The 14789-nt window shown below is 43.8% G+C and overlaps 1 protein-coding gene across 1 annotated transcript in view; it reads right to left on the minus strand.

Annotated features, from left to right (window-relative positions):
• Nucleotides 1-2501: 2501 nt before the first annotated feature.
• Nucleotides 2502-14789, minus strand: part of abca2 (ATP-binding cassette, sub-family A (ABC1), member 2) — a 105557-nt gene continuing 93269 nt past the window's right edge. The window contains exons 42-48 of the mRNA XM_026186101.2: nt 10548-10682; nt 9796-9899; nt 9601-9693; nt 7068-7170; nt 4958-5095; nt 4665-4874; nt 2502-3906 (exon numbers count right to left, since the gene is read on the minus strand). Of these exons, the coding sequence (XP_026041886.2) occupies nt 3871-3906; nt 4665-4874; nt 4958-5095; nt 7068-7170; nt 9601-9693; nt 9796-9899; nt 10548-10682 (819 nt within the window). The 3' untranslated portion in view covers nt 2502-3870. The remainder of the gene's footprint in view (nt 3907-4664; nt 4875-4957; nt 5096-7067; nt 7171-9600; nt 9694-9795; nt 9900-10547; nt 10683-14789) is intronic.

A 14789-nucleotide genomic window follows, 5' to 3' on the forward strand; every position in this document is an offset into this window, starting at 1 on the left:
CAAACAAACAAAAGAAGGTAAAATGAAGAGAGAAAATAACTGACAATTACATTAATGAATAGAAAACACACATACACAAAGTGCCATATGTGAAATTATTCTAGGAAGGAATCAGAAGTGAGATAGTTTAATATAAGATGCAATGAAGGAAGCAGCTTATACTCCTTTAATTTCCAGAGCCAGTGTGTTCCCTCCCCTGCCCACTTGGGCCCCGTATCAGGCGAGTATGGAAGGCTGGATAGCCCATGACGGGTAAGATCCCACCTCGAAACCCTGGGACAACCTAAGGCAGGCACAGTCACGATTACTCGGCCTCACTCAGTCCCTGTGAGCTCAGACTCACTGGTGAGATGAAGTGAAGAAGACGGGACCTTAAGGGTAAAGCCGCTGGGCTGAGGCAGAGGGGGTAAGTGGCAAGTGGAGCCCTAATTTCTGGCTGAGGAGCAGGAATGCTGTTAATAAGGTGGGGAACACAGGTGACACTGATAAACATAACGAGACAGGGCAGGAGTGAACACAACATTACGCATACTGACGAGAGACTGTCAAAGTAAAACAGGAAATACACAAGAGACGCAGGGAGACCGAGGGGAAACAACACAGACGAACCAGCAACTACCATAACAGAAGACACAACTTAAATACACCCAGAGAACACAGGGAGATTACACACAGAGTCCATAAACACACATGACAGTATTGATTCCAGGCAAAAGGCCTCAAATTCATTTAGCTTTTAACTGAACTTAAAGAAGGACCAAAGAGGAAGGAAAGCATATATTTTGGTTAAGTCTGATAAACTAGAATTAGAAGGTATTGTTAAATTAAAAGGAGCCAAATGAAACAAAAAGGCTATACCAAAAACAGGTTATAACATAGGAAATGTGAGGTTTTAAAATGAAGTTAGTGTTAACACACAGGAGTTGTTTCAAGGCAGCATTTAGCTATGATGAAATGTATACAGGAGTAATTGCTTATATGCTTAAACTTAATTGATTAAAGTGGTTGTTTTTCTTTTGGAGCTTTTAGTAGAATAGGCGGTTCTAATGATTTTTTGTTAAAAAGGTGACTTAAGATTAGAGTAGAGGAACTTGCGTACAGAGTTGTCTTCCCACACGTGTGTATTCATTAAAAATCATTGTTTGACCAAGAGCTTCTGGACCAAGGGTGGTTTGTACTCTCCCTCCTCAATTTTGAACCTTAACATATTGCAGCAGTTTCTTGGATGCATTTCCTCTGTTTTGGCAGTTTACGGATGGCTTGTTCCACCTGCTCCCTTGACTGCGTGTTGTCTGTTCACAGTAAAATCTTCCACATGCAAGCACCACACCTCATGATGTGCTGTGCAGGAGACAGGAATAGGACGCAAACGCAGGACTCACAACACAAAGGGGTGAACTAAAGGAGGCAGTAAAACATCTGGACGTTAGATAAGGTTAAACGACTCGATTCCCTTATTTGAAGGTAAATACCTTAGTATTAGTAGGTAAATATAGTTATGCTGGAATTACAAATAATTAAAGCGTACTTAGGGCCTTAGTCTCATGCCAAAATAGGAACCCCACATTTTGTTGTGTTTTGTTGTGCTATTTAAACATATTATAAGGTGTCATGTTTAAAGTATTAGTTCTTTTCAAGTTACTAATCAGGATACCACTTTTGTTGCTTTTCATTAAAAAAAGCAAAGACCTAAAAACGGAGAGCAGTGAATAATGCAATAACTGAATGCTGCCATTCATTTATTGCATTATTCACTCCTGGACTGTGTGAAAGCTGCGCCACAGCTGAATGCTGACACTGTAAAGGACAGAGTGAGGGAGACAGACACCAACAGATTACCCACGTGGTAGCCTCCGTCTCAGTCCGTGTAACCGCCTAATTAATTCTCACTATTAAAACAATAATAGCAAATTTACATTTCATAGTACAGAGTTAATAAAAACATATTGTTCTCTTCTCTCTCTGCTGTCTTCTCCCAGTGGAGCCCAGCTCATCATATTTATATCAATATTCAAAATGTTCAACCAAAAAAAGGTATAACCCCAGATGTGTGAGGATGCTTTGTTACAGGCAGCACAAGAGTAAGAAAGAAAAAGTGAATTAAATAAAAGAATAAATAAGTCCAATAATGTGCAAAAGGCCAAAACTAGAAGAATGCGACTGGCCTGCACCGCGTTCGATGAACTAGAATGAAATATGATGTCATCAAACGACTAAAAGGATGTTTGATGACATCATATTTCATCAAAATATGGATGCATGACAAGGAACATGCAAACGCGGTGTAGCTTTCACACAGTCCCGGAGTGAAGACTTTAGAAAAGTCCAAGAAAAGATGACTTGTGTCTTGAAGAAGCTCAAAATATTTGACTCCATTGGGCATGTGACTCGTTTTTATAATCGGAGCGAGAGGTCCACAGCAGCAGAGCTGCAGATGTGTGGGACGAAGCTCACTGTTGCAACAAACACAAAGCATAAGAAGAGCCTCTGTTCAGTGTAAGTTACAGTTCAGAAACAGTCGTTTAATCAGACACACGCTTCAACGGCGTTATTAAAGGTTAAGTTCACATATGAATCTGATGTTTACATCCCAAAACATACAGTTTAGATTTATTTTAAACTATGAATGCTCAAAACTCCAGTGGCTGTAGGTGACATACAGTTGTTAAAGTCCATGACAGACTTGCTTTTATCCGTCAAGCTCACAATCTCGGACATGAAAGATGACAGTTACTCTTTTTTAATGATAACATCTGCAACAGGGAAAAAAGCCCACCAGTACCAGAGTAATAACCAAACCAGGACTGCAGCTAGCTGTGAAAGAAGAAGCAACACAGGAGTTGTTGATGACAGGACAACTCAGTTATCACGAAACATGAGATCAGTTTAAAGAACATATCAACACGGTCAGTGAGAGAGCCATATTTTTGTAATGTGCTGATTCCAGAAGCCATGAAAAAATTACAAGTTCATCTGCAAATCATAAAACATGGAGCGTACCCACGTATTACTGCAAATGTGATCTGAAGGTCCCTGTTAGTGTCACAGTGATAGGAGTGCAGTTGTTGTCAGGAATTCAAATCCACCGTTCAGGCTGTTACAATGCTGCTCATGTTCACTGCAGGTGGAGTTATTGTTCTTATTATACACAGTGCCCCATTTACAGAGGATCTTCTCACCAGAATGCACAACATAATAACATGTTACAATAATATTCATAAAAATAATAAGAATATAAATAAAAATACTAATATGTAAAACAGAAAAGAAAGCGACCACGTGTACAGTGTCAGAACAAACGAGAGGAGGAGGCATCACCATGACAACACCCGTGTACATTCACCTGGTAACATCAAAGAAGGCAAGAAGGCCTCCTGCTCCCCCACAGGTCCACGCACGCCCCCTTACAGGGTGCACCCCCCCCCCACACAGAAAAAAGAAAGAAAAAGATTTAAACAAACGAACCAACACAGCAGTTTGTAGCTGCCTTCAAAATAAATCTTACCACAGAAAAACAGGGTGTATTATCATCATCACAGCATGCTCTCAAGGCAGGTCTACAGAGTAACAAGGACCCTTTGTGATTAGGGGGTGATTCCAGTCAGCTCAGAGACACCAGTGGAATCAAAGACTTGGTTTTTAACATTTCATAAAGGGTTCAAATTCACACACTCAAAGTATAATGTTGCCGTCCTAGTGCAGAGTCCATCTGAAGCCTGAAATACTGAACCTCAGGTGCTGTGTTCAGAGAGTTTTGGTCCTCTTCAGGGTCGCGGTGCCATACTCTCAGGAACGCATAGCTCAGACCAGTGGGATCAGGGGTCCCCCCTCTGCCCTCCCCTCTGCTCTCTGATGTGAAAGTAGCTCATTTTAACAGAGGGTGTCTGTATTGAAAGAGAGCTGCACCTGCCAAACACACACAAATATACACACCAGAAAATCACTACACGTGCTAACACGTAGTGGTGATGTCTTTGTCAGGGAGCGTGCATAAGAAAATCCAGTGTTTGTTTGAGAACAGTGTGAGAAAGTTCTTGGTTCAGACCTGCAGCTCATCTGCAGAGTCTGCACATACTACCTGTTGCTCCACAGTCTGAAGTCTGACAGACTAACCACCTGTTCAGGGTGCAATCCTGTTCTGTTACCTGATGATAGATGGGCTGAGACCCTGTGTGAACACTTACATTTATGTAACACTGTCAGCGTTAGATGGTTCGCTCCTTTAGAGGCCACTGCTGCATTGAAAACAGGCTGAATGTGTTTAAATCATTAGCTTTTACACGTGTAGAGGAAACCATGCTGGTTAAGCACATTTGTTTACTCTGCTGGTGAAAAGCTACTCCAGTGTTAACTCTTCACTGTTGTCTCCTGAGGTTTGTGCTGTGGTGATGAGGGTCATTGAGTACCTGTCCTTCTACAGTAGTAGCAGTGTTTCCATTGCTTGCTGCAAGCTACACTGATGCTACAACATCTCGTGGTAACACTACAGTATGTCCTAGCCCAAGTTCTGGGTGATGTCTCTTCCACACACTATAGCTCTGTTTGTCTCATGTTACTGACCTTCCAGACACAGATGTGGGGCCTGCTGCACCTTCACCTGTGTACCCCTCCCTCTGAACTTCAATGAACAGAGAAACAGAAAACTCTAGGCAGGATCTGCTCACCCGTTCCTCTTCGAAGCTAATGAGACCTTCATCATCATCGCTCTCCAGCTCTTCTGGCGCCTCACTGATCAGAGCGTTGAGTTCTGTGTTGGCCGTTCGAGACTTTAGAAGGCTGAAGATGCGCTGCAGGGGGGACTTTCCACTGCCCAGTGGCGACACATCCTGCTGCTCAAGGTTATCGCTTTGTTTCTTGGCAAAGTTAACAAACACCTGGATGGAAAAAGAGATCCTGTACTTTATTTTTTATTTAAGATATTCCTTTTTGAAGTCTTGGATGAAACTGAGTCACTCACATTATCCAGAGTAGTCTGACTGACAGAGTAGTCCTCAATACCCAGCACCTCCACCACCTGCTCCATCTTACTAAAGACCTGAGCCAGGGACATGCGCTCAGACTTCAGCTGGTACTGCACCTTGGTGTGGTGACGCTCCTGCAAATATGATAACACGGTTTACAGTTTACCACATTTTTCAGCTGTGGTATTGTAACTGTGGCCAGTGACTCCAATTATAGGGATATGGACCAGCTCTTGATCCTGTGGGTATCACCTATTAGGTTAGTAATTAGTAGCTAACTCAAGCTGGTGTTGAGGATACTGGCCTAGCTTTAACTGCCTACGACCGGATGCCTGCCCTGTTTCACCTGAATGTAGGGCTGCCACAAACGATTATTTTGATAGTCGACTAGTCACTGATTATTTTTGCGATTAGTCGACTAATCAAATCCATTGGACGTAAAACGTACAGCTTATTGCACCAGCAGCATCTGCTCTTATATAACTATCATTAGCTTACAGCTTTAAGTGTTTAAGGTCTGTGCTAACTAAAAATAAAGACAAGATGATAGTTTATTAAATTTTAATGACATTTGCAGATTGTTTCGGTGAAGTTTAATAAACTCCTTGCTATCTAAAATATAACAGGACACCGGAGTATATTCTCCAGCATCTCACACTTCTGATAATCAGCTGTCTGCTTGACGTTTATTCAGCTGTGTAAAAACTATAACTTTAATCTCAGACAAACCGATTTACTCAGGAACAAATAAAATACTGAAAAAAAGCCAAACAACAACATTTTGAAGTTATCTAAGTGACTCATATATCATGTTTAACCTGAGTAGCGAAAGACGCGATTTGCCGGGAGTCCGGTGTTCTCACGGCGCTAGTGAGCCTAGCCCCCGGCTCGCTATCGAGCTAGTGGGTAACAGACGTCTCCGAAAACGTCGGAGCGCTTTTGAAAATATGTGGTGTCCTGATAAACTGAGCAGATATTTGAGGTTTACACAGCTACTTTCTCGCCTGAAAATATGTTAAACGTTTATTTTGTGACCCAGAAAGAATAATAAGAGTAATATTAAAACTAACTAGCTGCCGCCATTGTTGGAAACTGCGCTGGGCTGCGCTATGAATTCTGGGACACAGCTGCTTCTTCTTCTTCGGGGTTTAACGGCAGCTGGCATCCTTGTACATGCAGTGCTGCCATCTTCTGTTTCAGTCCGTTATTACACTCTTAAATCCTGCTACTTATTCCTGCGTCTTTTGTGATCTTACAAAGCTTCAAACGACGCGTCGACTATTAAATCAGTCGTCGACGATTTTGATAGTCGACGTAATCGTGACTAGTCGACAAATCGTGGCAGCCCTACCTGAATGCTACATGGACTGATTCTTATATAAAGAGTACAGAGTACTCACAGCGCTCTATACAACATGCCACATCCACACAAGCACTTTCTTCTATGCTTTAAGTGCTTACTATCTAACATTCACACACATTCATACTCGGATGGATGCATCGGTGAGCAACTTAGGGTTAGTATCTTGCTGAAGGCATGCAGACTGGGGCAGCCAGGGACTGAACCACCAACCTTCTGATCATCTACACCCTGAGCTACAGCCAGCCAAAGATGCACCCCACTAGAACCTAAAGTTAGGGACAGTCAACAGCTGTACCAGTTGTAGGAGGCTCCTTGCACTTGTTGAATGGGCAGGTAAGTACTGAATGTCCACATCGTCAGACTTTATGTGCAGAGGTTTTATTACAGTGATATAGCACAGGCAAAGTAGCTTAATGAAACAATACAGATCTTCTAATTAAACCACACAAAACTTTACATTCTTGAATCGATTCTATGGCGATGCTAAAGATCTACCACCAGTTTTGGTATATAACCACACTCTTCAGGTAATATTTGCTCTTTATTATATTTATTAAACCGTGGTATTATTTTCTCTCTGATGAGGATCTTTAGATCTACAATATAAAGCAGCTGTTGGGGTGAATTTACACTATATCATGAAAACACAACTGAACTGTTAGTGAGGTTTAGTCTGGTGCTACGTCTGTCAGGTTGGTGCTCTGTGGGTAAAATGACGACACTGGAGAGTTGCTGTAACGTACCTTCAGCAGAGCCTCGGGGAAGTTTCTGTTGAAAAACCGAACCACCTCTTTGACGCTGGAGCTGCTCTTTGTCCTCACTGTGATCATGTAGCCATCTCCGAACCTATAACATGTTAAGAGAAGCATGACTGTGCCAAGTCAGGACATAATGGTACAATCATAAAGTTCTCCAACTCTGCCCATTTAAAAAAAGCACCCCAACATATGTTATATGAGTACTGAGCGAGCCAGAACTGTAAACTTTTTTCTAATTCGGATTTTTTTAATATACCTTTGTCTTTTTTAACATGAACGTGGGCAGCACTGTGCTGTGGTGATTAGCGCTGTTGCCTCACAGCAAGAACTGTTCTCCCAGTGTTTGCTGGGTACTGGGTACTCTGGTTTCCTCCCACAGTCCAAACACATGCAGTTAGTGGGGACCAGCTTAATGGGGAATCCCAAATTGCTCATGGGTGTGGATGGTGGTCTGTCAGACAGACTGGCGACCTGTCTGGGGTGCACCCTGGCTCTCACCCTTTGACAGTTGGCACATCTGTAGTCAACTATGAGACCTGAGTCTGTGAAGGTTCTCAGTCATCCAGGTCATCGTAGTCAAAGGAGCGACCATCTTTGAACAGAGGCGGGGTTTACGACACCAACTCTCTGCCATCTATAATCCAGTTTTGAGATCCTTCCCAGACGCCTTAACGCCCACTCACATCCTGGGCCATCTGACCTCAGGAATTCGCATGATAAGGTGGGGCCAGGTTTCACAATGAACACACCCGAAAAGATTTTCTGTCCTTGCATCCTCTGATAGCTAAAGAAATGATGGCAGCTGTGTGCAATGTCCTGGACAGAACAGACTGCAGGATCTGGTGCAGCTGCCACATAAACCTCGTCTGATTTTAAGGACTGCCTGTTTTTCCATGGACTGTGAGGATGAACTAGTGGAGACAGGGCATGAGTGCAGGATGAGGAGGAAAGCTTATATGTACTGTTCATTATACCAAAGGTAGAAACCTGATATTAATGACCTCACAGTACTCAAGCTGATTTTAAAATAAGTCAGAGCTGTGGATGAGCATGGTCAGGTTGTAAAAACAGCTGGAAAAAGATGAGATCACAGGAGAACAGTGTCTCACCTCAGATTTACTCCACCTCATCCCAAACCACCACAAACATCAGGTGAAAATACTCCTCCCTCACATCCAGCGTTACATCTCCTTCTACTGTCCAAGATCAGCTGTTCCACAGCCCAGGAGAAATTACTGCCCTCTTGTGGCAGTTGAAAGTCTCCATAACTGTGAAACAGACTGGAAATGCTGTTGTGGGTACTGGTTCGACATATACTCCCCAGCTGACAAACTCACCTCATGTACTTGTCTAACAGACCACCGAGCTAGCTGCTGGGCTGGATGGAGACAGAAATGACTCTTTAGAGTAAAAGCTGGCATGTGCCTGTGGTGGTGCTTGTTTCAAAGACAACGGCATTTCCTGCTCTACTGAGTTTAGATTTCATATTATTCACTGGTATGCAGCTGGATGTTTCAGAAGGAAAGTATTGGTTTGATGATGATAAGATAAGTGGGGGGCGTGGTGGATGACCAGAGTACTGCTTTCTTTCAGCAGACACTCCTCGTGTCTCCACGTCAGAATGTGCCACCATCATCTGTGCTCTACAGGGCCCCTCACAGAAGCTTACAATAGAGGTGGACGGCAGAGCAGAAAACCAGAAAGTCACACCCTGAATCAGAAAATCACTGATACAGGAGATATAACATCAATCCCACCATGTCATCAAAACAGGGCTTCCCTACAAGACCATGTGCCAGCCACAATCCTTCCCCTGGACATCTGGGAAGACACCAAACCTACTGACGATTGCAGAAATGGTCTGCTGGCTAAAACCGAGCTGGGATGTTCAGGAGAATGTGCAAAACTGTAATGTGTTCTATTGTACAAACTTCAAAACCAGCAACCAGCAGGCAAACACCAACAAACGATGGTCCAAAGGCTGCTAGGGATGTATGTGATGGGTCCATCCCCCAAGAAGATCAACCAAAGTGTCTTTGTTGACACCACTCCAGGTAAGTAGGATGATTCTCTTTAAGAAAGTAACATCAGAAGCTCTGACACAGTGGCCCCTATCTGATCCATTGTCCTCCTGGAAGTCATGAAACCCAGTTTGTCTCCTCACTCTTGCAGACAGAGTCCCAAACATGGACAAATGAACACATCCTCGGAGCAGTGCTGTGGAAAGAGTAAACTGCACCTTAAAAAAGAGACTCTTACACTGAAACCAGACAAACAGTGGGACAAATCCATGACTCCCAGTTTGCCCTAAATCCAGCTCTTCAGGTGTCCTCTGGTTTCTCCTGCAGAGCTGAATCTTTAACGACGACGACTCTTGGATGTGTTGCTGCACCCTCGAGATGTCACACATCAAACCTCTGGATGTGCCAAATCTCAGTGCTGCAGGTCCTGAGTAACCGTGTCTTCAGAAACCTGGACTATATAACTATGAGTAACTATGATTAAAGAAGGTCCTGACCTGTTCTTTAGGTGCTGGATGCTCCCCAGGCATTTAAACCTGCCATTCACCATAATGCCCAGTCTGGTACACAAGGCCTCACACTCCTCCATGCTGCAGATGTAGTGAAAACACTTTGGTGAAACATTTGTAACACAGATGGTATAACAGGAGGTGTTCCAGAGGAACATGCATGTCATTACTAAGCTTTATAACCTGTGTGATGTCAGCACTACAGAGCGTCCGGTCTTGATTATGTCCAGGATTAAATTCCAGAGGAACCTGCGGGCTTTCGGATCCATCCCAGTGGTGGGCTCATCCTAAACACAAGCAAACACAACAATGTTTAAAACAGCGACAGACTCTGGATGGACTCTGAACCTTACTGCCTGGGACGTTGATAGGCTGGCATGTGTGATGTAGAAATGTTGGACAACTTTGGACTTTTTTACTATTTGACCAACTGGATGTTGGGTTGATGCTGTCTCCACAGGCTGTTCAGGGACACTCACTGCAGTCTTTAAGTAAAACTGGTTGCATATTTTCTGTATCCATGTTACACTTAATCATTAAAAATGATCACATATTACGATGTTTATATCAAAAGATTACTGTGTTGCACACAGACATTAAAATATAATCCAAGGTATGAGTAGAACTCGCAGAGTAACTAACTTATATAATACTATCACTACTTTTGTAATACTTTGTATACATGTATGCAATACTATCAAGTTTTAATAAAAATATTTATGAATGATCACTCAGATTACTGATTAGCCCCATAGTCACACATTCACATCGTCCTTCATTTTATGCTTTTAAGCACTTCTATCGGCTCCATTTCAATGTTAAACATGCTTCCAAAAATGAACTAAAGCTTCAAACAGAATGTGAAGAAACCGGCGGATTGACCCTCTGATCTTTGTTACGCTGCCCCGAGCACAGAGAGCATCTATTCTTCTTACCAGGAAGATGAGTGATGGGTACCCGATGAGAGCAATGGCAGTGGAGAGCTTGCGTTTGTTTCCTCCACTGTAAGTGCCCGCTGGTTTGTCTGCATACTTGGACAGCTCCAGCTTTTCCAATGCCCACTGCACCACCTGCAGGGGGTAAAGAGTCATGTGAGCTGTTGAAATTCTGCTGTTCAGGCGATGAAGGAGACAACGGTAGGATATCCCCCCTTAATGTGGAACTGCATAACATTTGCTGAATTGTTCCAATATTTGATCCTCAGTTTGTATTCTCTGTCCTACATGTTGGGTCTGACTCTGACCGTAAGTATGGGTCTTTTACTAAATAACTGCGCAATCAGCAAAAGTTCTTGTAGGTTAACATGTCTGCATGTTTTGCTGGCTGTGTTAAGTGGATAATTACAAGACACCACAAAGTTACAAGCTACACAGAGTCCTGTGGAGTCTGATAAAAAAAATAACACAATTAAAATAACTAACTGTTGTATAAAACAGCAGTTATAAAGGTTATTGGGAAATAAAGGTCAGAGGAAGAAGATTACTGCATAAGACTAAACTTCAGCTCTTTTTCTTTGTAATTACTTCACAAAAAACGGTGATAAAACACGCTTCACAGAGTGAGCAAGTTTATCATGCACAGGATATTCTCTTCATTATCTTACTGCACAAAGTCCAACAACTGCCGTCACAATGTGAAGTCGTTTTTAGCTCAATGAGTCAACTCAGGTTTCACCTGCTCGAAAAATGAACCGGAAACTCAGTCATCACAAAAAGTTGCAATTAAGTTTTATCAGTTTAGATGGACCTCACCTGCTGCAGACACACGACTACAGGAGGGGGTCGTGGCTTTGTGAATTCGGTGGCTGTCAGGAGCTGAGGCTCTGACGGTAGGCTGGCCAGTTAGCAAACATGACCGTTTAACATCACCTCTTTGGCAGGACAAGAGCCTGAGGTCGAGGGTCTCTGAATGATTCAGTAGAGAATTGGGGTTTAACCTAGTGGAGGAAAGAGATATTTCCCCTTCATGTCAGGGATTGCATCCTGACTGGTGTCTGTGATTATAGTTCAGCTTACTGAGCCTTCATGTTCTTGGTTTTTGTTTTCTCCATGGGCAGGAAACAAAAACAACATGTAATAGTGGCTCTAGCAGATTGACATTTAGCCAGACTGATGGTCAAACCAGTTCAGGTGTCTTCATTTGCTCTACATGCTCCTCCCAGGTTTCACTGTAAACACCTACGTCGTCTAAATAAACTGCACTGCTTTATAATCCTGACACAACTGTATTCATTAATGTTTGAAAAGAAGCTGCTGCATTTCAAAGACCAAATGGCATGACAGCATATAAATACAGACCTGAAGGACAGAACAAATGTATTTGGCTCTCTGAGACGGAGGAACCTGTCGACGCCCTTTCTAAAGGTCAAACTTGCTCACAAAGTTTGTCGTGGCTACCTGGTCAATACAATCTTTCATTCTGGGAAGAGGATATGCACCTGGCTGTGTGACGCCATTAATTTAGCAAAAGTCAGTGCAAGACCTAAATTTGAAATCTGACTTCTACATCAGCAAACACAGAGATGAACAAGCAGAGGAAGAAGGCAACACCATTTTACCATTTACCTCAGATTCTAATATCTGTCGCTTATCAGGAGATGACCGGTAAAAATGCTGTTTAATAGGCTGAGTATCATCAATATCATGGTCCACTAAATGACCACAAGATGGTGTACCTGAGAACAGAGACAGATAAGACTCTATAATGTTCCCAAAAAGTTTATTCTGTTCATCTGGATGCAGCGTTTCCAGTGCATGTAACTGTCTGTTGTCAATCAGTTGTTCGGGTTTATCTTCATCCAAATGTACAAGTTGCCCAGAGCTTCCCACCAATTTTTTTAAGATGATGTTGCAGCATCCTATCTTCCAATACTCCTCCTTCCTCTCAAGCACCACCGAAGATGAGGTAGAGGCCGCAGTCTTGTGAAAGAGGCGTCTTGGTGCTGGAGGTAAGGCTTTACCAAACATCCCTGTATCACCGCACATTAACATTTAGACAGCACAAAGAGATGCTGAGACGCTGTAGAAACAAAGTCTGCTCACCATCCGACCACCCACGTGAATCTACAAGCTTCTCAAACATACAAAAGAATATATCTGGGTCCAAATCCAGAACTCGAGCACCACACTGAGTGTGTTAGCGTGCAACCTACGAGCAACACGCTGGTAAGGGGCCACAACCAACCTATATTAAATTTTAGGAGGTGCGGAGCAAACTTCTCCCCGAGTTACACACTGGGCTCTTTTTGCAGGCTGGAGAGGAACCCTCACTGACCACCAGATTACTGAACCAAATCAAGGTCCCACCCAGCATGTAAACTGAGCAACACGCCAGTAAGGACCACAGGTTACAGAAGACTAAGGCTGCAAACGTGTGACTCCATGAGCAACCCACCGGGCTCTCTTTATAAGCTAGAGAGAAACTCTGACTCACCTGACCCACCAACGTCAACGCCTTTCTAAAAGGAGAGTCATACGCTGTACATGTAATATGTAACATATATGTAACATATGTGAAAGAGAACTGGATTAGTACAAACCTTAATTTCAACCTTAAGTTGTACAATGATACACAACCAGATAGCAGGTATGTAACTAGCTCTGATTTCTGTCTCTGCTCAAGTACAAACAAACGAAGCGATAAGTTCTGTAACATCAAAAGAACCTGTTTATTAATCTCAATGGAAACAGGAAGCATAATATCAGCTGTTGTTGCTGTTGCACGCCTCACTTATCTTGCTCAAAGTAACATTAGAACCCTTCAGGCTTAATATATTGGATTTCTAAAGTGGGGCCGCCACATCTCCCTGCGACTAGTTGTGACTGGGTGGTGGCCGAGAGGTGACAGGTGGTGCCAGGGCTCAATGCCAATGCCTAGCCCCGCTGTACCACCTGGTTGTGAATCAGGGGGCAGGAGAGGATGCTGAACATGGCACAGTGATCCCAAAAGCATGGTGTGGCATAGTGTGGGTAAGCTGGGAGAGTATGACAGTGGCCCTGCTGTATGAGAGCTTCAATTCAGACCATCGGCAGAGATCTGACAGCATTTCGAGGGAGGCTGGAGGCAGGCCGCTCTCTCCGGTAAGTCCAAAGGTGGAGGTCTCTGCTTCTACATCAATAGTGGCTGGTGCACAGATGTGACAGTGATTGCTCAGCACTGCTCTCCCTCTCTGGAATATCTTTTTATCCACTGCAAACCGTTTTATTCTCCGCGGGAGTTTGCTTCATTCATCCTGGCCGCTGTTTACATCCCGCCAGACGCAGATGCGCAGGCAGCTCAGTGTGCACTCGCGGAGCAGATTCTCCACACGAAGCGGACATTCCCGGACTCTCTCATCATTGCTCTTGGGGACTTTAACAAAGCCAATCTGAGCCATGAGCTTCCAAAATATAAGCAGTATATTAAATGCCCAACCAGAGAGGAGAGGACATTAGACCACTGTTACAGCACGATCAGCGGGGCCTATCGCGCGGTGCCCCGCGCTTCACTCGGACTTTCTGACCACGTCATGATCCACCTAATCCCCGCGTACAGACAGAGGCTGAAGCTCTCCAAACCTGTCGTGAGGACCAAAAAACTGTGGAGCAACGAGGCTGTGGAGGAGCTTCGCACGTGTTTGGAGACCACAGACTGGGACACAATGAAGGCTGCTTCTAACAGCTTGGACGAGTTTACGGACACTGTCACCTCCTATATCCACTTCTGTGAGGACAGCATTGTGCCATCACGCACCAGGGTGAGTTATAACAATGACAAACCCTGGTTTACTCCTAAACTCAAAAAGCTGTGGCTGGAAAAGAGAAAGGCGTTCAGAAGCGGAGACAGGGACTGCTACAGAGAGGCCAAGTACAGGTTCACTAAAGAAGTGGACATTGCTAAACATCAGCACTCTGAGAAGATGCAGCAGCAGATCTCAGAGAATGACTCGGCCTCTGTGTGGAAAGGTTTTAGGAATATCACCAACTACAAGCCTAAAACCCCCCACTCCACTGATGACTTGCTCTTGGCCAACACCCTTAACCACTTCTACTGCCGTTTAGACGAGCCATCAGGCAGCCTTCACACCTCCAACGGCCCCAACAATAGAGGCACTTTGGACACTCATTCCCCCACCTCTCCCCCCTCCATAGAGCCATCACCACCTTCAAACTGTTCACCTACAACACCCCCCTCCTCAC

This window comes from Astatotilapia calliptera, chromosome 12 (assembly GCF_964374335.1).
Source record: "Astatotilapia calliptera chromosome 12, fAstCal68.1, whole genome shotgun sequence".
Lineage (NCBI taxonomy): Eukaryota > Metazoa > Chordata > Actinopteri > Cichliformes > Cichlidae > Astatotilapia > Astatotilapia calliptera.